This window comes from Linepithema humile, chromosome 2, assembly GCF_040581485.1.
Source record: "Linepithema humile isolate Giens D197 chromosome 2, Lhum_UNIL_v1.0, whole genome shotgun sequence".
In the NCBI taxonomy this organism is placed as follows: Eukaryota; Metazoa; Arthropoda; class Insecta; order Hymenoptera; family Formicidae; genus Linepithema; species Linepithema humile.
In genome coordinates, this window is record NC_090129.1 from 26,413,880 (window position 1) to 26,438,160 (window position 24,281).

Sequence of the window (24,281 nt, forward strand, 5' to 3'; positions counted from 1 at the left end):
CCATTAAACATTTATACACCCTATCAAGAATATAGATCTCTATAAAAATACAAGAGGAAGAACGAAAAATAAGTATAATATAAAGATCATAGTTTCATACATCGCATATACTATATATATATATATTTATTTAAAAATATATAATAAATACGGAGAGAGAGAGAGAGAGAGAGAGAGAGAGAAAGAGAGAGAGAGTAAAATATGTAAAGATATACAAATATATGTATTAATTAATCAAAATGTCATTATGCGAATATGTCTATATTTTACAACTGAAGTATTTGGATTGCGCAGTGATTTGATTGCTAATTAACGACATTCGCATCCTACGTTCCTGCCAGTAATATGGCAGTTCAATTTTCCATTTATTCGTTTGTTTAATATATATATATATATATATATATATGAGCCATTGGCATAATTCGATTATTACTTCCGCTCGCGACGCATGCAAACAATTATCGAGTTATCACTGATTACCTCGGAAATAAATTGACACAAGCTTTTGTAATTGAAATAAAATCCGCTAACGTAAGATTTTTTCATTAAAATCACTTTTACATTGAATAAAAAATATATTTTGCGAAATGTATACTAATTATGTTATTTTACAACGCTGGATTTATTTGTACATTCAATTTTGCATTAATTTTGCATTAATTTTGCATTTAATTTTGTGAGAATGGTATTCATGTATATTATAGAAATTGTCCGATATCTGCGATATCCAGCAAAGAGACATTGTACGATTAATGAAATGGTCGAAACTTAGCGAAATTCAAGGTTGTAATTGCGCGTTGCAATCTGGGTTTGAACAGCGCGACTCAAAAGATCCGTCTAGTTGCAATCAATTGCAGTTCTATATCAAAGTTCTAGTTCTTGCAATTGAAATAGATGCAGTCTGTGATTGCAATCTACATGCAAATTTACATTACATATATGCTATCTTGCAAATATGTGCGTGTTTGTGTTTTTATCTTAGTAACATTAATAAATAATAATTCTAATCTCAGTCATCTTTAATTCTTAAAAAAGCTTTAAAAATAATTTATATATCATCAACTGTAATTTAAAAAATTAAGAAAATTAAAATTTTTGTTTAAATACCTTCTTCTTTGCCACATTTTAGTCATATTTATTGTTTCTAAGCAAATAGGATGAATCGAATATTTTTACTTGAGTATGATAAGAGTAAAAGTCTTCGTCGTGTATAATGGAAACAACAGAAAGGACGAAAGGGGGCATGTCGTAAAGGGCGCAATTTAATATTTGAGCTCCGCAGGTTGCGCTTTGAAGCGGTGCGGCGATGTGCGATGTAACGGCACTAATTAACTCGATAAAATGATGTCATAACGTAAATTAGGACGTTCCGTGAAATGGCTAGTTGCGCGTATTATCGATTGCATGTGCAGCCTGTATTCTAGATATATCGCTGATGCGTTACAGATTTATCCCTGGAAAATACAATCGGTCAGATATATCCGCTACTTTCCGCAGCAAAATGATTTCCGTTGGGATATCTGGTTCTTCCAAAAGAATCTACTTTCGTGCACTTCCGCACATAATCTTTTCTTTATTGCAATCTTGTAAAATTATAAAAATTATAGTTACACGTAATTATATATATATTAATTATTATAATAAAATCATAGAAATTTAAAAGAAATCTAGAAGAAAACTTGAATTTCTCTCTTTCTAATAAACTTTATACTTATATTCTCTCTCTTTATATAGAAATCTATATTTGAAAAAAATTTTTTAATATAGAAAATATATCTTCTTACTCGATGCTTTTAATATAAAATTTAAGCTAAAGTTTAAACCTAAAGCAGTCAATAGCAGTCTTCTTAGATGTTAGCACAAAGTTTCAATTTCCGCAGCGATATTTATGGTTTTAGTTTGGCAAAGTTTTCTATGAGAATATGCTTCTGTTCAGCGCAAAGAATATTCTGTTCGGATACCGATAGATTCTCCTGATACCAAGTTTATAATAGAAAATAGAAATAACTTTCTCGTTCTTCGAGATCGAACGTCAAACGTTACTTGTTCGCAAAGGAATGCGAACTCAAAGTACGAAGTGCGACAAGTTACCCTCGCACAAGCGGTTCATTTCGTCTTCCCTTGACATAAAGGAAATTTACTATTTCCCACAGGGAAGAAAGACGAAAGAATGTTCGTTTTAGCTAGAGATTGGTGAATCCTTACGAGAAGGACTCAATCCGCGAACCGCTCTTTTGCGTGTAACGAGCTGCGAACGCTCGAGTTGCATCGTTACTCATTTAATGAAAATATCCTTTTTCACTTTTTGTACAGAAACCCTTACTTGCTTCATAACAATAGAGTTCTCAAATGTTAAAAAAGGGAACAAAGCGATTTCTCTACGGTATTCTCTGTGACAAGACAATCGCGAGAGTTTAAATAGATCTATACTTTCTCGTATAGGTAAGGATTTGCATTGCAGAGGTATTGTAGCGGCAATAAAAAAATAAAAGGAAGAATATTGCGAAGCTGCATCACTATTGAAACTAAGACGCCAGCGATAATGGGAAAGCAAAGAGCGTCCACTTTGTAAATTGATTCGAAGATGTAACTAAATTCTGGCTCTAGATTAAAGGATACCTAGATAAAAAGAAAACGCTATTGCTCTAAGAGGCGTTGTATATACTATTTTATTTTGATATTCGTAGATACATCATGCCGTATAAGATAAAATTTATTTCTTTTTTTAAACTTGTCATATTTAAGTAGGAAAAACTTATCTTACTTTTAAGACGAAGAAGAATATTTGCCAACATAAATTACAGATCGATATAATTCTGCCTGCAAGCGTTTGCTAAGCTGAGATAGAATATAGTATAGATAATCCGGTAAAGATAAACAGGAGTCTATTATAACTTCTAAATTCTACAGGATAATAAACTTATTCCCGTCCTGCAGGAGAACGGTGAATTAACGACGGGCTAATTCTCGAGATAACGATGTTCAAATAAGATTGCCTTTTAAGAAAAGCAAGTCTTAATGTGTTGTCAAATAAATTCACGATACCGTGGAAAATACAAATGAGTCTCCCGTTGAAGACAATGCAATCTGGGATATCTAAATATAGGAACGTATAATTAAAGTGTAAGGAAAAAATTTTTCGCACACTATACTTGTTTTTGAACTCAAATTTGAATTAAAAATCAAGTTATGTTTTATAATAAAATTTCACTTTTTTTCAAAATTTATAACTTTTATTTTTTTTTATATATTTAAACTTGTTGATTAAATTTTCACTTCAATTATTTTATAAATAACTTTGCAATAACTTTTCTTTTATGTGTCCAAGAAAGTCGCTAAAGTACACAAACTTTATTCGACCACTTCTTATGATGACATTCTGTATTCGCGCACTAATATTCGTCTTAACAAGCGTATCATTTGTCCTTCGCTTCGAAAGAAATAGCAAAAAAAGCGCATCCACTTCACCCCTATTCTGTGGATAGTTTCGTAATGAATAGCACACCGTGGATAGAAGGAAAACGAATGACAAAGTTTCGAGGCCGTAGTCAAGACGAAAGTTCTGAAGTAGATATGCTGCGAAAGCTACGAAATGAAATAACATTTGTTATCCGCAAATTCTTATCAATTTTGTCCAACTCCTGTGAGTGTAGTGTAATTTTCGCAGGTTATTTTTGAACATAAAAATCAGAAAATATGAAAAATTGCTTTAAAAAGTAAAAACAGAAAAATAGGAAAATATTTATCTTGTAAATTCTGTGACGCATATTTGACATTATTTGAGGGTGTCAAGGTCCACCGCACTATTTTTCATTTACGAATTCTCTCTGATGTACAATTTGATTTTTTTTAAACAAAATAATGAAACACTGCAGAATTTGAGACGCGAAAACTGATCATTAAAATTTAAAAATATGAAGAAAATAATAAAAAATAACATTCTCAACTATTTTAAGAAATAAAAATTTACTTAATAAAATATTATCTTCTTAATTATTTTATACGATAAAAAGTAAGAAGTTAATTGAGAAACTCGCTTTTAATGTTACATATAAAGATATTTATTATTAAACAACAAAAAATTAAAGAAAATATATATAAGTTCTACTCAGCAAACATTAATCACGGTTGATCAAGGAATCAATGAACGAAAAGAAGTATGCGTTAATCCAAGACATCCTGTATACCAGCTTTTATTCACCAAGCTTGATTTTCTTGTTTATCATTGGAGAGTAGTTTCAGTTAAGTTACAAGCTTCTCGCTCATTGAGAAAAAAGAAGAGAGAGAAAGAGAGGAGAGAGAGAGAGGGAGAGAGAAGCGGAAGTTGCACAATGATATGCCGACGGATCGATGAAAATGAGTCACCCTGTGTGGTGTCCCGGCGGGTCTACATAGGTAAATAGGTTAGCGCCATTGAGCTTGCGCCCTTAAGGCCGCTTCTTCCTTACGGACCGCTTAGTGAATCGATAGAGAGGAGAAAGCGAGCGAGATGTCCCTATGCGCAAGAATAGAAAATCCTTCTTGGCCCACACACATGTTGAAACGATTCTATCTCCTTCAATTTTCAACTTCTACAGCTCTCTATAGTACATACAAAGGGTATTTCCTGTTATCAAATGCCTGCATAGTTGCAACTTGCAGTGTGGGATGCAAAATCTGCGTGATCTTTTTGCAGATTTGAGAATATATTTGCATTATACTCTCATTCATTGTAATATAATACTATAATAATATTTTTGTAAAGTAATGCATTCTTTTGAGATTACTGAAAATTACACTCAAGCAATAAAGTAGATTATTATTATGGTTAAATAAAGTTAGCAACACATACAGACGTGTACACACGAAATATTACGCAGTTTTCGTACAATTTTTAATCAAAATTTTCATCCAATTAATTAAAATAGTTATTACTGATTCTTATGCAGTTTTCCGAGTTTTGAGTTTACTCGAAACGTTCATTTTTAGTTTGATTTTTTGATTATCAAGTTTTTATTAACTTTTATAAATAGTACGTGAAAAAGACTAATCGATAACAAATGAATATGAAACATATATAAATTTTGTAAACGAGAACACATCGCAAGTGCAATTTATTACATTTGCGACGTCCGTTGCATTAAATTTTCCATTTTCCTTCCTCGATCAAAGCCAACCTCCAGTACTTGTTCTGATTAGTGATTCGGCTTTGGGGAAAATCCCCAGGGCAAATCCTCTGATAAGCGCATTCCCACGGCTTACGAGATTTCCCGATAACTCTCTTAAAAATATTATCAGGAGCGACGAAATTCTCCGGGAAACAAAATTTCCCGCAAACGCGTAATTTAAAAGTGATAATCGTCCTCTCGATATTTAATATCAAACGTGCGCAGTCGAAAAGTAGAAAGCATGAGAAAATAATAAGAACAAAATTGGTGAGAAAAGTAATAAGAACCAAGTCCAACGTCGCATGCATTCTGCGTTCATTTTCTATATTCCGACTGCGTTTCCGACTGTTCCGTTGCATCAAATTGAGTCTGCAGCTGCAGCTGCAGCGTGCCAAGCAAAAGGCACAGTAATGCTTCAAATAGAAATTTTACATTAACGTTTTTTTCTTAATATTGTAGGAATCTTGGGAAATATTTTTTTTATAGTAATATTTTTTCTTTTTTATGATATTTCGTGATTCTTTCTCTCTCTCTCTCTCTCTCTCTCTCTCTCTCTCATTCGCTAACAATTTGAAATTAAATATATCTAAGGTATAGATTAAAATGTTTAAATTTCTTTTATTTCTATTTTATTGTACGAAGACAGTTGGTTGGGAAAGGAAACGCGAGAAGAATATCGGAAACAGGAAAAACGGGGAACAAAGAAGTGCGCTGCGAGTAAATAGGGTGGAACGGCCTGATTGCGAGAAGCGCAGAATCGACGTTTCATTTCTGTACAGTTTCGTTTAGATTCCTCCCTTTCTCTTATCTCCGTCAAGTTTCTCCTATCGTTGCTCGATCGTGCGATTCATGACTACATTTCAACCATTCATGCTATCCCAATGTCTTCAATCCCGAAGCAATGAACCTAGTTATGTTGCAAAAAAGTTGAAGAATAGCAGTTATAAATTTAGAAATCTATGGATTGTTTCTATGTTAGAAACCTAACAAAATAAAGAATTTACAATTAATTATAGAATCAATTAACATTTATCTAAATTGTTATTGTGTTGACTGAGATATTTTGTCAATGAAACGCATGTTTAAATGGGTAATTCGAAAATTAATCTTTTTATATCGAGGTTGGAAACAGACAAAAAATTTCACAAGTTTATCGCTTTTTTTGTGCTGAGAAAATGTTTCTTAATGTTTTGTAATCGTTGCTACGAATACAATAAAAGATGACTTGGCCGGTGTCAAGGAAAGACTTTTTCCGCCTTTCTCGAACGTGAAAAGGAACGCGATGCGAAGCGATTTCGCCGTTAAATCCCACACCGCCCACTTCTTATTTCGTGACGGCTTTTACGCCAATGCGGAATATCCGTTCGCGCAGACTTGACTCGTTTTGAGAGGCCAACTTCAAGCTTCTATCCATTAACAATTGTCAATTGAAGAATTTTTTAGCAATTGGTTTAATCTAACAGAGACAAAAATCTTTTATACATATATGTAGTATAACATTAATACGCATTAATTGCGTATTGTACAATAGATATAACATTTGTTTCATAATTAAAAAAGATTTAATTTGCATTAGATGAAATTGATAATAATAATAAATAAATAAATTGATAAAATTATTTTTATAGGTAAAATCCCCTGTAGGATTGCTGTTAATAAGATATTTTATGTCAACATAACTAACCGTACGTACCAACATAATTATCAACTCTGTATACTTGAAAAGTCTCCTTGAACTAATCCAAATATTAAACTTGCTGAGGCACTCAAGAAGTATCGTCTTGCTTTTGAGAGAGAATCGACGAAGAAGCGATACGTTATTAGCAATTCGCCGTTAATTCTTGTTTGTTCTCGAATGACCTAATTTTCACTGCATTTATCTTCACCGCCGTCTATAATTCCCTGTTGACTATTCGGCCTTTTCTCAAACTGCGAGAACGCATATCGAGACACAGACCTTTTGTACATTCGCGCATGTCAACTTTGGCTGCTCGCCAATGACTCTGTTACCCCTCGGTTCGATATTTGAACCGACTTCCGGAAAGATCACCCACGGTATCCTCCCTTGTTTTTCTTCCATTTCTTATTTTGCCAGCGTTGTACAAAACGCGCAAGCCCTGAATTGCCGCACACACGTATGGAATGTATAATGCGATAAATGGCAAGACTTTTTTAATCATTTAAGATACTTCTTCAGCACTTTGTTTTTGCTCCATTTGAGTTATGGCTGTTTTGATGATGTGATAAAAGAACATATTTGTAATTGTAATCGAAAATTAATATTTATATTTATATTTAATATTTCAAATAATTAACAGTATTTGAAAATTGTTTTTCATGTCTTCACCAAAAGCAAATAGTCATGAAAAGAAAAAATAGTCAAGAGAAAATAACGTGCAAAAGTCGAAAAATTAACGTCAATTGCATTGCCGTTTTGTCACGAAGGCTCGGATTATGTATTAATAATGCGCCTATCGACTTTCCTATCGCGCATCAAGTCTAGACTAGCAAAGTTGTTGCAATGCCGTTTAAAGCTATTTTTGGTCGTTGGCCTTGAAGCCTTGCACCTTCTGGCTTAAAAGAGCAAGACCCACCTAGTCCTTATCCGCGGGATAACATCTCTCATGACGTGACGTACGTGATCTGTCATAATTTACTCGAAATATGCCGGACCTTGTTTTAGATGATCTATGCGGAATCGGACTGACGAAATTTCCATAATTTCAAAAAATATAACTATTTTATTTGGTAATATATTTAATGAAATATATCTTATAAATGACAATATATATAACAATATCATATTTTATGAATATATAATGATTAACGAAAAAATTAATAAATATATATGATAAAGAATACATATACAATAATACAAATAAGTTACATATTAATTTTCTTTTTTTCTTATTTTTTGTCTTCTATTTTCTGAAGTTTTTTCTGATGTAAGACTTTTGTTAAATCTTATAACAATAGGGAAAGAAATAGTGAGAAGCGTTTATCAATCAATATCGCTAAGTAATTCAACGATAAGTAGGCAGTAACTACAGCCACGTGATAGCCACTGAAAATAAAGATTTATTTCTGTCTTTGCATTTTTGAACGAGTGTCGTATTTATAACAAACGATACTACTTATGAGCTCGCTCGGAAACTGCTTTTATTTCGCGATAATAAGTCAATATATTTTTAGTGTCTTATAAACGAGTATCCTCCATTTAAGTAATGTCAAAGTTTAAATCATTTAACACTAAATTAATTTACACGCAAACAATAATATAGATATTGTTAGATAATAATGGTATTATCGATATTTATGTCAATCAATATTTTAATAAAATATTAATTTAGTAAAACAGATAAATTTAAATTAGATTATAAATATAAAGTTTTATTTAAATAAAAAGAAATAGCCTTGAATTCGTGACGGGCGATTTAAAATTTTTAATACGGACACAATCAATGTTTACGAACCCTAAAGTTCCCCTTAGGAACTCAAGAACTTTTTCTGGACCGAGGGAACGGAAATCCCTCCCTCGGTGTATCTTAACAATCTGCAGCTTTCATAAATATTTCGCTCAAAACTCGCTGTCTTGCTCCGTCTTTTTTCCTTACCCTATTTACGTCTTTTGGTTACCGGCGGAACTAGGTCTTTTCGATTCAATTCGAGGATCGTATCTCGAGACCGACAATTTATACTCTTTTTGGAAACCGAGCACACGCCACACGGGACAAAGCCTATCTGCCGACGTATGAAAAGAAAAAGCGGGATTGATAGTAGATGAGAACGAAAACCTCGCAGAGATTACAGGAGTGAGACGTTGTCCCATTTTTGGCGCATCGGAAGTCCTTTCAAGGATCGTGAAGTCTAGATCTCAAGATCCCTACTTAGTGTGGGTTGCAGTTTCGTAAAATCCAAGATGACTCAGTCTTTCTAAGAAACAGCGTTTAACGATCATTTAATGACCTATTGAATTTTTTAATTGTTATGATTTCAGAGAAATGAGGTTTGTTACTGTTTTTATATTCTCTTCTGGGTCAAATTTGTCCCCATTATTTATCTGGTTAATTGTAAAAAAATTAATATAATTTTTAAACAAGTATGTTTCTATTAATATTAATTTCTACTAATATTAATTTAAAAATTCAATAGACAATGTGCGATCGATAATGAACTAATTTCCAAACTATTTCCCTATTTGTTGTCTTATCTTTGTTTCGGCGAATTGTGCTACAATAATACAATCAACGATTGATTGAAATCTAGAGAGGGTGAAAGAAATAGAACGAAATATTTAGGGCGTTATCTCGTGATAAGGAGAAAAAGAAGAATGATCTTTGACCAATTACAAGACAAGAATACGGACAAGAATACGGTCCGTTCGATGGAGTCAAGGGCGAACAACGAGCTTCCGCTTTGCTAAAGCCCTCCTCCCGAAAGCTTTCAGCGTGGAAGCGAGAGGGTATCCACACATTCGCCGCACGAAATCGTTCGTTCTAGTTTGAGGAAACGAACATGATTATTAAAGCACTATTATGGCTCTAAGCACCTGGCTCCATTTATTTCGAAAATGTAAGATGCTTGATTGTAGAGAACTTAGTTTCGCGCTCTTTTGTATACCTTCGGTACTGTTTTTTTCATTAGTATAACGTTACCATTAATAGTTTCTGTCTGTACAGTACAACTCTCTCTCTCTCTTTTTCTCTCTCTTTCTCTCTTTGCAGAATATTTAATAATTATAAAAAGAAATTATAAAATAACTACAACGATTGATTTTCTTATCGGAAAACATTTTTGGCGACAGCAGATATCAAAAAGCAGCGTAATCTTTATGTTCCATGTACGTGTGTTTTGAAAGAATAATGATGTAATAAGCGAAGGTTAAACTAACCGTAATGAGCCGACTGAAAAATTCATTCTTCAGTTCACTCCGCGCGTAAAAAGACGACGTAATATCATTAAATTTTATATAAATGAGAATTTTATCGATGTTCGAAATATGCATCTCGCTGAATATTATTAATCTTATGAAATTATAATCATATGAAAAATATATTAATTATATAAAAGTTAAACATGTATCGTGTAAAATATTTTTTTGAAAAAATTGCACTATATTAGCATTTGGAACATTCTACTACAAGAAATGAAATAAAATTAAAATGATAATTGAGTAAGTTACTTTTAAAAGATTTTTCCGTATCTCTTCGAGAACTGTGATGACGCGAGGTACTTTGATGAAAGTTAACCTACCCAATACACGAATGCTGATTAAAATTACGAGATACAAAAGGGCTTTTCCTTTTCAAAAGGATTTCCGTGTATTGAAACGAAGGGAAAAGCCAGCCAGGCTTTGCTTCGCAATGTAACGCAAGGCAAAGAAGAAGCATTTGCATATTCCGACGTGGATTACGATTCGCTACTTCATACCGTTACCGCTTGATGCTATCTGCTTTGTACGCGCAATGAAATATCTTACTACTGAAATACCTTTGAAATATTTCGCAATGTATCATTTAGAATTTGCGAATGGCATTTTGCAAACTCTTTCTTACAATTATTGCTTTAGTATATGGAAATTACAGTGAATAAATTTTTATCGTATAGTAATCATGCTTTCTAAATTTGCAAACGAAAATCTATCGATTAGGTTGATTTTTTTTTTTTTTTAATAACTTTTTTACTAGAGATGTGCAAACGAATCCTGTAAAATAACTTAATTATTTCTAATATTGGGGGGCTAACTTGACGCGTATGATTTTCACGATTTTTTAATTAATTTTTTTTCTTTAAATTAGTATTATTATATCTTAATGGATAACTAATTCTTTTATTTATTTTCATTTATATCAATCTTATTCTAATGCCTTCATTTGTTTGCTTGTTTCTTTATGGATTAATAAGATTAATAAGATTCTTATTTTTGGATGTATTATTCGACGTATTTTATTGAAATCTAGCTCTGCTATAATAAGCCGTTCCATTTATCTTACCTAAATTCTCCCTTTGCAAACACGTTTTGATTAATTACTTATCAGCCGCCAAGAGAAACAGCGTTTCATTAAAATTGTATTCTGCAAACAAATGCAACGGACTGTTACAAATGAATCGTCATCAAGCGTGTACATAGTGAAAATCAAAAAGCATAGGATATCTGTACGGCGTAGACAGTGATATCCTCGAACAAATAAACCAATTAGCAGCAACCATTAATCAAGCTTCATTCAGCGCGTTTGTCCGCTATTCTCGCGTATAAACATGCCTCTTTTTCAATAATAAAAACCTATGTAATCTAGACATACACGTGTCTTCTCAATGACAATCTATCGGTTAAAACTGTAAGTTCAATTTTGTGTGTATATTTAAAAAAAAGTTATTAACTAAACATTTTTCACGCATAAAAATAAAAGTGCAAAATACATAAAATTATTAATTGAATCCAGATTTTATTTTAGATTAATTTTGTAGACTTTTTATTTAATTAAATTTTGTTTAGATTTTAATGTTATTTTATTTTACAAGATTGATTACGATTTTATATAATTATTTTTTTATATTTTGTCGTTATTTTATTAACAAATAGCAAATATTTGCTCTTATTAATAACTATTATTTTAATATAAACTTTGTGTAAATTCGTTATCAATTAGTTGAAAATTATTTAGTCGTAATTCAGATTGATATTATATTTATAATACTCATCGGGCAGAAATAATTGCAAATTACGACGAATGGACGTAAACAAGCAATTACAGACTACGTTAATTCACACGACAATAACTGCATTGTCATTTATTTCGCTATTTATTTGAACGACTAAATTTGCCGTGGATTTATAAAAGCTCAAAACGTCGCGAATAAACAGAATAAAACATGCATTCTAAAATCCTCTTGATTTTGTTCAGAATTTAAATTTCCGTTATTGAAACACTTGGCACGAAGTAGCAGATCGATCGATCGAGCGCATAATCCGCGTGTGCGCGCGTTAATGTGCGCGCTTCAATGAATTTTGTTTGTGTTGCGACTATGCAAATTCTCCGCGAGCAGTGCTGCAGATTCCGTATTACACGTTTAACAAAGGCCGATTATAATTAGCTTTCGAACGATAAAGAAGGACAATAGGATGCGACGTACAATAGGGAACTGTAGAACGGGCATAAACTGTCAACGGCGCGGACATTTTGCGAAATAACCGTGCGTTAATACATATGCATTAATTGCTGGCACGATGTACCAGATACTGCGTAATTTCTTTCCGTTCGAATTCTAATAAATCTAAAAAGATGACTTTTATAATATGCAGAGTAGGTATTACAACATATGGGATTCAGAGAAATGGATTCTCTTTGAATAATGTTAATTTTCCTCATTTTCTTCTTTTAATCGACTTTTTTTATAAAGCAAGAGTTTTTATGGAAAAATATTACTCATTTAACGTAATAATTTATTTAAGAAAAGGATTTATTTCATGCAAAGTGTATTTAATGTAATATGATATGCGTATTTAATGTAATGATTTGTGTAATGATGAGTTAAAGATTTATATTGAATGCAATGATTTATTCGATTAATGATGTATTAATTTCATTTATTTAATGTAATGAACCGTTCAGTGTAATAATTTATTTAATGTAATGATTCGTGTCAATGATACGGTTTTACTCGTTACTCGAACAATTTTGAACATTACAGCGTCAAAGAGACTTCATCCGCAATTACTACTCTAGTTTGCGCTTCGTATTTACTCATAATCAACGCAATCGATTCATTCTGTTGCAGTATTTGATTGTCGTCATTCGAAACTTGCTCGAGTGTACTCGCGTGAAATTTTCGCTAAAATCCTTCTCTTCTCCGATTTAGATAAAACTAGGTCAATTTTTAGAACTATCAAAAATAATTTTGATGTATCCTCTTTTTTTATTTCCCTTTTCTACATTCAAATTTTGAAGAATAATTTATTTATCAATTATTTTTTTATAAAATATTTATTCTTCTTTATATACAGAACTCAGTATATGAATGTATAAAGTATTTACCGAACATTTATTGAAATCAAGTTGAAATTGAATTTCGATGTTCGATAATTTCTCTAGTGTTAAGAATTTCGAGACCGATTCGCGGTGAGGTGGTGGGGTTGTTTACGTAGTCGCGCTTAGCCTGCGCGCTCCGTATTCCCTCTCTTTCTGTCGCACGCATATTGTGGTTTTTCTCCGCATTCTTCAAATTCCTTTTCCGGAATCGGCGCGACTTTGTCCTTTTTATTACTTCTTTCGCACGGCGGCACTTGTACGGGATAGATCGCGTTCCGTATCGGCGTATTATCTTCTTTAAAAGTATCCTTATACTACACTTCCCACAGCGAGTGTCGAACGTGAGTGATCCATTACGATGATATTAGAATTTTACTTTGTCCGAACGACAAAGTACGCGTCTCGTACGAGTATCGTTTGAAACATCGTGCGATTTACGAATTCGTATCGCGAACGCGTGTGAATGTCGTAAAGGCAGTCACAAAGAAGACTGAGAGGAGAAGGAGGAGAAGGAGGAGGAGGCTCAGGAAGGGCTTCGAGCGCCGGCGGAGCAACTTTAGGATGAGTAGTTATTTAACTGTTATCTATAATTTGTAAAATGTAATTTGTATAATTTATCGAAAAATGTATTCTACTTGTTACAGATCAACATGTGAACAACTCCGCTGCTGCGCATCGTACCGGTGAGTCGATTCAATTTAATTTATTTTAATATCATTAAAAGAATATATTTAAAAATAATGTAAAATATAAGAGGTATCTCACCGACTAATCGTATATCATTAATAGTGAATTTCTAAAGTCATTTGGAGACAAAAATGTTTATACGAAAATGTCGCATTTAAAAATCATTGTAGCCTCGACATTTTGGTACAAAAGTTCTCGTCGCCAAAGGACCTCAGAAATCTGCTATTAACAAGTGATACAGTTGGTCTGAGACACTCTATATATAAAATAAAAATTTTATTATAAACGTAGAATAAAAAATAAATACATATCCTATATGAAATAAAATATATTTTGATTGCAACAACTTTACGTCAATAAAATGTAATCTGCAAATTTATCGCGAATTGCAAGAGTGATATGCAATTTCAACCACGGAAGTGATGCAGAAGCAAAGCGCTCACGGCCGCGCGATTTACATCGATAATCACGACTGTTATCTTGAAATGTATACCCCGAGAAAGGAAACAGAGAGTTTCGCGACGATAATAACGATAAATTCGGCGCGTCGCGACGACGACGGTTTTGGCCGTGAAAGCTTTCGCGGTCGAAGGTTAAGGTTGCACGAGCCAATTTTTGCGAGCTCTCTTGGCTGACCGCGCTGGCAAACAAACCAACGGCGATCCATTGAACTTGACACGCGATGGATTCGAGAAAGAAACGCATCCTTCCTCCTTCTCGCTCTGTTTCTCGCAGTCTTTCTCTCTCTTTCCTTTTTTTTTACTCTGCCACAGAAACATCCTTCGATCATTCGTCTAACATCTTATGTGCTAAGTTGTCGACAAATAGCAGGAGAGAGGAATTTTCTTTGCGTTTATGAAAGAATAACTGACTTTTTGAAAAAATAAAAAGTAAAATTTGCATGCAATTTTTAAAGAAAAAGTTTTTTATCGCGAGCGAAAATTGTTGAATGATTATTCACGCTATGGTACTTGTTTTAATTCTGGATTATGAACATGAAAGTTTCACAAATATTACATATGGAAGTATATATAATAAATTTCATTTCCAAACATAATATTAAATAAAATTCTTAAAGGCTCATATGATTTAACTGTCAATACATAAGAAAAGGCAACAATGAAATAAGTAGAAGCAAGACTAAAGTCTATTACGTATGTACTTGCTTCTATTTTTATTTCATTCTTCAATAATTTTATTCTGGGTAAATTAGTAACATTGTAACAATCAGAATACACTAATAATTCAAGATCAACCCATTTATAATTACGCTAAAATTTTTTTAAGCATTATTGACATAAACTCATTAATTATTAAATTTGTATTGCGAACATCAATATTTTACACTGAGGATGGTCTGATATTCATGCCGATTATTATTATTTGTATTTGAAATATGTGTTTTTCTGCATGAACATTCAACAGTGGCTTTTATTGCCTTTTTTCATGCATTGATAGTATAATATTAAAATTAAAATTTTGAATTTTACATAGAATAGGAAGATATTGTTATTGAAAAAAAAGTTCTTTTTCAAAAAAAGTTTTTAAACAACATTTTCAAAAGAATATAAATATAAAAGAATATTAAATAAGTCTACGAAACAAATTATTTTATTAAACTATTAAAAATAGCTGAAAATAATTGAAAAAAAAATTGAATTTAGGAATATATTATAGATATAGATAAAATAATAATAAAGGATAATGTTTAAAAAGCATTTCATAAAATCTGTTTTTATTCACATCTTACGAAATGATAATTAAAATAATAACTTTTGCACAAATTATATTGCATTCTCCTGAATCTCAAAAAATCAAACGTTTGCTTTTTTGTTCTCTCTCTCTCTCTCTCTCTTTTTTTATTGGATAAACAATAGAGGCCAAGTGAATTCGTTTCTCTTTTATTCGCAGAGAGCGAACAAAGACCGCGGAACGAGAACTCGATATTGCGTTTCCCCGCTGTATTGTCGTTGATAGTTCTTCGCGGTATTCGCTATTCGCATTCGCGGAAAAATCTATTATCCAATATGCGTATCACGAAAAAGATGATTATTTAGAGTCAATTAGAAAGATGATAGATAAAATAAAACCCGACTGAACAAAATATCTAGTTAAGAAATTTAGAAATTTTGGAATTCAAATTTATTAAAATTTAAATTTTTAGTGTTTATTATATTATTTATTTTTTCTATGCTTATGCTTCGATAAATTTATACCTGACAAGTGAGGAATACTGTTAAAACTGTTCTATTTTGACGGCTATGAAGACGGCTTTCTGTTGGTTCTTTTTTAATTTTTTTCTTTCCGCCAACTCTAACATTGTTCCACACACTCACTCGTCGATAACTACTCTCGCTCGGAGGAAACTCCGACATCTGTACCTTGCCAAGTTTCCTGGCTGGTTGCTGGAAAATTGGAAGTTCCGTACTGACCGTGTTTCACATCGTTTGTCACGTGCGACACAAAAAGCTCTGCCTGTCCAGCGCGAAAAAGTTGCAGGACACGTTCAAATGTGATTTATATAAGATACAACGGCGAATCCATTATTAAAACAACTAGAAACATTCTCGCGAGTTTTTTTCATATTTGATAGTGAACTTTAAAAATTAATATTTTGCGTCATAAGTAAGGATTTTATAAATAGATTATTTTAATTTTTTTTCCTTACATATTGTATTTATTTATTCTTAAATATTTTTAAATAAATAAATATTCTTTATTTAATGCTGGATTATATAAGAATATTTCATGAACGCGTATTTCATTGTTATGTATTTTTATAATATTTGCACACTATACATATCACACATCATTTATTTCAGCGATCCAGCTGCAATCTTTGAATTGTAAAATTTATGAGCGATACAGCTCATAATCACCGATATCGGATATGTATGAGAAATAATTTATCGACTGCCCAGATATTAATAGATCTTGTCGATCAAGCCCTCCTCGTTCGTCAGAGAGACAATTTGTATTTAGATTGCATCCGGCGAATCTATTACAACTCATTTCCGTGACGCTAATAAATTTCTCACTAGCGGTGATATTGTCGACCGTGACGTAATCCAAAGAGTAACTAAACTTTAAAAATGTTAAAAAAACGTTTAAGAAAGTTGACTTTAATTGATTTACTTTTCGAAACATATTATTGTTTCCGTATTGAGAAGAGGAAGAAAAACAAAGAGTGAACGGCGGTCTCGGTCTCGGTCACGACTGTCAGAGCTCGTTGCACGCGTCGCTTATACACGGTGGACCTTGCCACCGCTTTTGCCGCCATCGCCTCTTCGAGATTCTATCTAAACTACCGCTTTTTACACTAGGCATGCAACCCGCTCGCGCGGCACTGATGCACGAGCGCCCTTAACCTCGCGTGGCTTGCATCGGTCTCCGGACTTCGATCGAGAGTAATAGTAGTAGGGTAGTAGTTGGGTGGTGCACAGTGGTGCCTAGGCGGACAAAAGCTGAATTTTTTTGCATTTCCTTGCCTAGGAGATATTAAATATATTTACGTAATTCTAAATTCTAAATGGCTGAAAATTGCTATATTCGAGAATAAAATGTAAATATTTTTTTAAATATTTATATCTTACAAATACTAATATGAATAATGTCAAATCTCTTTCAATTTAAAGTTTATTCCATTTTTTAATAATTCAATATTTTGATCAAAGCGTAGACTAAGGAACTAATGAAACATTGAAAAAAGGAAATAAATAATTTTCTTTTATTTGTACGAATTTTTGCAATAACTTTTATAGAAAAATGTATAAAAATTTTTTAAACGATCCAATATTTTGTATATAGCACGATATCTATATAGGATATCTTTCATTCTCCTCTTTTATTTGTACTTCCTAAATCAGCCGCGTTTGTTCTTGACATACTCTACTCAATACGTGTATCGTCTTCTGAAAATTCGAAGTGAAGGAAGTTTGTGAAGACGCCTAATCAGACTTCCATTCACTGCGTGGTAAAGTCATTCGAAACTTATCACTCTGTCGAATCGCAGAGCTTTCTTGCCGAAAAGCAGAATCGTACGAGAACGTGATACGCTTGTTTTGCGCGAGGTGCGACAAAATAGATGTATATGTTCCTCAGAGAGTTGAAATTGTGTTTGCCTTCGCCTCGATGAGACTTGTCGGCAACTGTATTATTGAGCTACTTAATTTCGAAATTTAAACCAAATTGAATAGTAGAGTATGAGTAAAGATAGTAAAAGAATGTTTATCCAATTTTGTTTTTTCAATTTTCTATAAGGTATTTAAAAAATTTTTAAATGTTCTTTGAAATGTTCCGTATATTAATATTTTACGTAATGTTGTTACTTTATAAAAGAAAAATTTAATTAAATAATGCAAAGCTATTATTCTTTACTGCAAATCGATTTTCTCGTTCTTTATTCACAATCAACGCTGTCGATCTCAATCGACCGGACACTTTGCAAATATTGAAAGAGTTTCATCAAACAGCATCTGAAGAAAGTTCCAAGCAAGTGTCGCGATACGTGTCGTGATTGTCATGTATATATATATATATATACAACGGTATTGTAAATTAAATCCTTGATCAAAAAGCGAAATTGAATGTGTATTAATTTCCTTTGCAAACAGCCCTGCCGTGCAAAGAGATAGCTTATGTTCGCTATAGTTAACTCAATCAGCATTTGTTTGGATAGGAAAGAGATTTATATATAACAGTTTATTTTATCCTCTTCACAGCTATTTCAAGCGTAATCTTGAATCTGATTGATTATTATTTATTCTTTTTTCTGTACAAGTTGTTACTTAAGAGAAAATTTTCGTTTAGCGAAAGTATTTCATATTTGATAAATATCTAATTTAAGCGAGCAATACAAATTAATTAAAACAATTAGAAGAATTTAAAGAAGAAACAATATGAATAACATGGAAAAAAGAGAAAAAAATTATTTAAAATGTAGATAGAAATAGAAAGACGTGATCTAAGATACATAAAAAATATGATTTGAAACATATATAGTAATTTTTAAAATTATAAAATATACTGAGACTATTTTTCAAATTTTCCTTATAAGGATAGCTTATGAGCTTGTGGTGAAATCCGGAAGTCTCTTCATTTTACATCACTCTTGGCAGACTTGTGAAAGGCTAAATTTAACTATCTCACGTAGCAGGCAAACCCACCGTATGTATACCGTATGGCCAAATAATGTTTACCCAATTAAACCTCGCGTGGCGAGGGTCAAGTCGCGTGTTGGCGACGGAGTTAAAGTGCAATTCTGTTTCGTGGCAAAATTAAGTTTTCACCTTCCTCTCTTGCCTGTCTCTGCTTAGCATAACTGCGGTTAGCGCCGTATTTACATTTATTACGCGGCTTCCCTAATTTATTCCCGTTGTTATGTCTCGGCTTCTACGAGATCTTGTTTTAAATCTTGAATTACCAACGTGAAGCTTGCAGCGTAAAAGTCGCAACGTGGGATTGTATATGCATACCGATATGCAGTTTAAAGGACAAAAATTTAAAGACTGAGGAAAATGATAAAATTAAATAATGAAAATGAAAAACATTTTTTAAATAATGAAAAGAAACCACTCCATGAATCATGGAGAGGAAAAGCAACATTTAAGTTCCAAGATGCAAAAATGAAGATTATTAATATTTATGAAAATCGATCTCTCATATCTCTTATCACTACCAAATGCAAATGCGGGATCAAGTCATGAATTTAGGATTGAGTTTATGGAATTTGATTTACCGAATTTTGGAATATTACGTCATCGATAGAGAAATTCCCATGACAATTGACGTTCTTAACAATGCATTAGCGACCTAATTAATACCCTGCCAAAACTAATTTAATGAGGCTTGCTCCGTGTTCGTGCGATGTTGCTCAGGAAATTCGTCGGATAGGGAGAGAGGGAGTAAGCGATAGTTTTAGTTCGAGTTTCTCTATCCAGGAAATAACTTCCGATTTCGGAAATTGCCAGGCGGGATATTGGCTCTCACTCCACGTTGATATTATTTACGATACCTTCCACCTTCCGCGTGTGGATCTTACTTGGATCCATTAAGTGAACTTGAGATATACGACGTTGCAATATATGGCGTAACAGCTGTTTCACCGTGAATTTTACCTTCTAAGACGTGTAAGTAGTATAATTTTTCTTCGCACAAATTCACGATCTTTCTGCGTTATTTATATCTCACTTCGATTTTACAATTCTGTTTAAATCTTCATCAAGTCATATCTCTCGATTAATGAGAATCGTTTGCACGACTTTTCAAAACTTTCAAAATTTTCTTTCACAAGAATAATCGGCCGTTTTTTCTCAATGAAATTTTTTCTTCTCATCGCGAATGAGAAGAAAAATGCACCCGTGCCGTGGGAGTGCTGCTGACTTGATAGGGTTTAATTGAATTTTCAGATTGTCAGAGTCGACAGATGAAAGCCCTGCATTAATGAAAACGTTCGATAAAATGGGTCGGAGTCATATGCAAATCTGTTGATTACTCTCCCGCGTATTCGTCCCATGTATTCAAACTTCTTTCACAAGGGTCCAATCTAGGGGCAGCTTTCTTTCTCTTTTCCTTCTTTGTTTATCTTTATATTTAGCTCTTTTAATTTATCCATGAAAATATAGATATAATTTCTCTAAATGAAGAAAATTTCTCCAAGTAAAAATTTCCGAAAAATTATAAAATAAAATATTGCTCTACTCAAGAATTCCTGTCGAATAAAAATAAATTGATTTAAATAATGAAATAGAGTTAAAATTAAACAAAACAATAATAAAAACGTAGATAAAAATACAATGGTTCAGTTTGTTTAATCTACACGTTCCGCTCTCTATTGAATCGTTATATATTTTCTGCAAGCATGCAAATCATGCGGTTGCGATGAAAAAAATTCGCAGATGTAAACTTTATTGTACATAAAAACTTTTGCCAATATCTCGCGGTTATATAATATAATGGTCGCTTGACATTTTATTTTAACAGTATGACATTAAAACGGAATGCACGTTATAACGTTTAAGCCAATCGGTTTCAATAATAATTGCATTTGTCGAAGTGATTTTAGCTGTATTAAAATCACAAATATAATTGTATCTTGTTTACCGAACTGTTTTAAAATTCTCTAAAAATTGCAAAAAAGTTATCGTCAAAATTAATAAAGATATACAAAATTGTAATTAATTAAAAGTAATAGAAATTCTCTTTTTATAAAGACTACTTTTATTTAAGAAAACTATTATCAAAACTAAGAAGTGAGATATTATGCAAAACGATAGCAGTTCAATACTAATGTATGTTTTAGTATAAACTAGTGTTTAGTAATATATGTTTTAGAAAACTAGGAGGTACGCGTGAATCCGAAATGTAGGTTGCTTCCGTCATCGTGTATAATTATTATTCTGGGATATGGTTTTGACGGTGGGAAAAGTTTGGACTGATAATACGTAGAAACACTCGACTGTCTGCATGTGTGTTAAGCGTTAGCGGCCAACATAACTTCGGCATTATTCCGTGAGCTATACGCGTGTATATGAATTTAGTTCATTCGCAGAATGAAATCTCGTTGAAGCACATACGTATGTTCAACCATGCGAATTATCGTAATTGCGGCCGATTTTCATTAACTAGAGCTTATTATCAATTATCAATTGATTTATACAGATCCTTGTGATTTAACTTTTTACTTTAAATCAATGTCGGGTAGGTAGATGTTAGGTCATCAAAATTATTAAATCCACGCAAATTGTCACGAATCATTATGTTATTATTGTTTTATTATAAGAGATTAAATAGTTTGAATATATATCCTTAATTTTATATTTAACCTACAATATAAGCCACATCAAATTTTCTCTCTGTTCTCTCTGAATATTTTATGCAAATAATTATTTTAAAATAATAGATGGAATTTTTATGTGTGTGTCTAATTGAACATAATGTAATTTGATTTTCTGATCAAATTTTTTATATTTTATGAAATTTTTAATATTTTTATATCAATATTTTTTTGTATGTATAATTAACAAAAGTGTTTAAATTAATGTTAATAGGATTATTTATTTCAAAGACATAACAATTTAAATTTATGAAAATATTAGAAATATTAAAGAAAGTTTAATTTAGAATATAGCTGGAATATAAAATCAGAGATCACTTAAACTATTTTTACTTAATATTATTCTTATGATAAGTAACGATTTTCATAATTTTATTATCTTATGTTTTGAAAGAAAAAATATAGGATAAATAATGAAAATGGCGATAAGAGCCGTTGCAGGATGTTCGTGCTAAATTTTTAATTTTTCTTAAAGAAATTAGTAAATTAGTTGAATAGAATGTTCTGTTGCATTGTTGATTTCCTAATCTAGGAGAGATAAATGTTAGAAGCGTGGGGTCTGAGTAGTTTAATGGTGAGAACATTCGCCCGGCAAGCGAAAGACCCGGGTTCAATTCCCGGCTTAGCCACTCGCGCCCTGATATTTTTTCTCTCTTCCTTTCTTTACAATAATTCCTATACGTACATTAAAGTTTCTCGATATATGAGAACAATGTACTTTAAAATTTTCGTACACTTTAAGTATCTCGAATTGAGATCGGTGTACAATTTAACTGTCTCTTGTAGACTAATTTACTAATTTCTTTAAGAAAAATTAAAAATTTAGCACGAACATCCTGCAACGGCTCTTATCGCCATTTTCATTATTTATCGTTTGTTAAACATATGGAGCCTTCCATTATATGTGGTTTAAAGTTTTGAAAAAATATAGATTTAAAAAAAATGTCAACTTTTTTCTTTTAAGAAAAAATTTGAGAAAAAAGTCATTTAATTTAACTTTTAAATTGCCTTTACATATTTTTCGAATATGGAGGTTTTATTGAATCCAGTGATGCAAATTGTTATGACATCTGTAATCGATGATAATAACTGAAAGAGTGATTTTATTAACGGACCGCTATTTAATATGCTATTTTCTCGCGCAAATAATACTCGCTACCATTGCGTGAACTGTGTTACAAGTTTCGCATTAGCTTATAAGTTTCCTTCTTTGATTTAAGCAACAAAATACACTCTTAAAAAATTGTAAAAACTCTAAAAGATATATCTACATTTAAATATGACATTTTTAATCACTTTTTCATTATTTTTGTTTTATTAATTGAAAGATTGATTCTGAATTTATTAAAAAATATTTAAGTATGCTTTTTCTCAAGGAATATTATATACAATAAGATTATTGAAATAATTATTAGAAACCCAAGGATATTATATTGAATGTGTGTGTTTTTTATAAAGATTCTAAATTATATTATTATATAATAATATATTATCTTCTCTCAGTAATCATACACGGTAAACATTCTTTTATCAAGTCACCATCGTTCAAATCAAATTAATGTCGCCATGAAAATGGATCGTCGATCGTGGAGAATATTATTAGCGATGCTATACATAGAGTAACGGGATATTTTGCTGCAAAATTGCACGAAATGTGTCGTGGATACTGCAGTGAAAACCACGGGATTCTGCTCGCTATTCTGTACGTGAACGGGAGAGAGAGAAGGAGGCATCTCTTTCAAGCTCGTATAATGGATTACGAGATAAGAGGATTTTACGTGAACGAGCATTTCCGCGAGAATATGCGACGATGCTAGCAGTCGCACGATGCGGAAATGCACATCTCGAGCCTTGATTCTTGCGCGAAACTTGCGGCACAAACATAATTGTCACATTTATTAACCCTTATCGCTTTGTCGCACGTCGAGTCAAGTTCGAAATGTTGTTACTTTGAATTTTGAATGTAATCCGTGACTAACGCACAGTCGAAGAATCGCTTTGCGAAAACTTAGTCCTCGTTGTTATTTTTTATTTTCAATAGTTTATTTTAAACATTTTTTAGCAGAAATTGTTGTTATTAAAATTTTTCTTTCTAAAATTATGAAAAGCTGATGTAAGAAATTGCGCGATATATCAGTTACTTAAGTGCTAATGTTGTCATTATTCGTCGACTTGATGACAAGTTTCAAGTTGCTCGCCATTTATCCTTACAAATACGATCTCGCACACACACAGAGACAGACGGAGTTCCACTCACCGTTAACGGCGTGGAGCTCCGTAGGCACCGTAAAGTGCGCTGCGTGAAGGGCTAGCTCACCGGTATCGGCAGCGGCCTGTAGTAACATCTGCTGATGGTGATGGTGTCGGGTAGACGAGCGATGATGGTGCACGCTGTTGAGGACAATGTTGCTGGACGTACGGCTGAGCGCTTTTCTTTGTCGAATCGCCTCCTTGTAGATTTTGCAGTACATGATGATCATCACTAAGCCCGGAATCCAAAAAGACACGCAGGAGCTGATCACCGCATATGGTAGATTCACGCGAAACTCGCAGCTCTGAAAGAATGAATATTATATGTATTAG

At 32.4% G+C, this 24,281-nt stretch overlaps 1 protein-coding gene, 1 long non-coding RNA gene and 1 other non-coding gene across 18 annotated transcripts in view; 2 read left to right on the forward strand and 1 right to left on the reverse strand.

Annotated features, from left to right (window-relative positions):
* The window catches only part of LOC136997950 (uncharacterized), a 112,869-nt gene that overhangs the window by 67,632 nt on the left and 20,956 nt on the right, over nucleotides 1-24,281 (forward strand). The window contains exons 1-2 of one of the 3 annotated variants that reach the window (XR_010888494.1): nucleotides 13,486-13,742; nucleotides 13,822-13,860. The exons of 1 other annotated variant lie outside the window; for it this stretch is intronic. This is a non-coding gene — a long non-coding RNA (uncharacterized lncRNA). Of the gene's footprint in view, nucleotides 1-13,485; nucleotides 13,743-13,821; nucleotides 13,861-24,281 lie in introns of those variants that run through there. One more of the 3 variants, XR_010888493.1, reaches the window with a different exon arrangement.
* LOC105667876 (octopamine receptor beta-1R-like) overlaps nucleotides 1-24,281 on the reverse strand; it is a 72,974-nt gene that overhangs the window by 38,367 nt on the left and 10,326 nt on the right. For 13 of the 14 annotated variants that reach the window (XM_067349456.1, XM_067349465.1, XM_067349460.1 and 10 more), the window contains one exon: nucleotides 23,956-24,253. In XM_067349456.1, coding sequence (XP_067205557.1) covers nucleotides 23,956-24,253 — 298 coding nt within the window. The remainder of the gene's footprint in view (nucleotides 1-23,955; nucleotides 24,254-24,281) is intronic. The other variant, XM_012359978.2, reaches the window with a different exon arrangement.
* On the forward strand, nucleotides 22,255-22,327 carry TRNAA-GGC (transfer RNA alanine (anticodon GGC)). The gene has a single exon. It is a non-coding gene; the product is annotated as a tRNA-Ala (tRNA).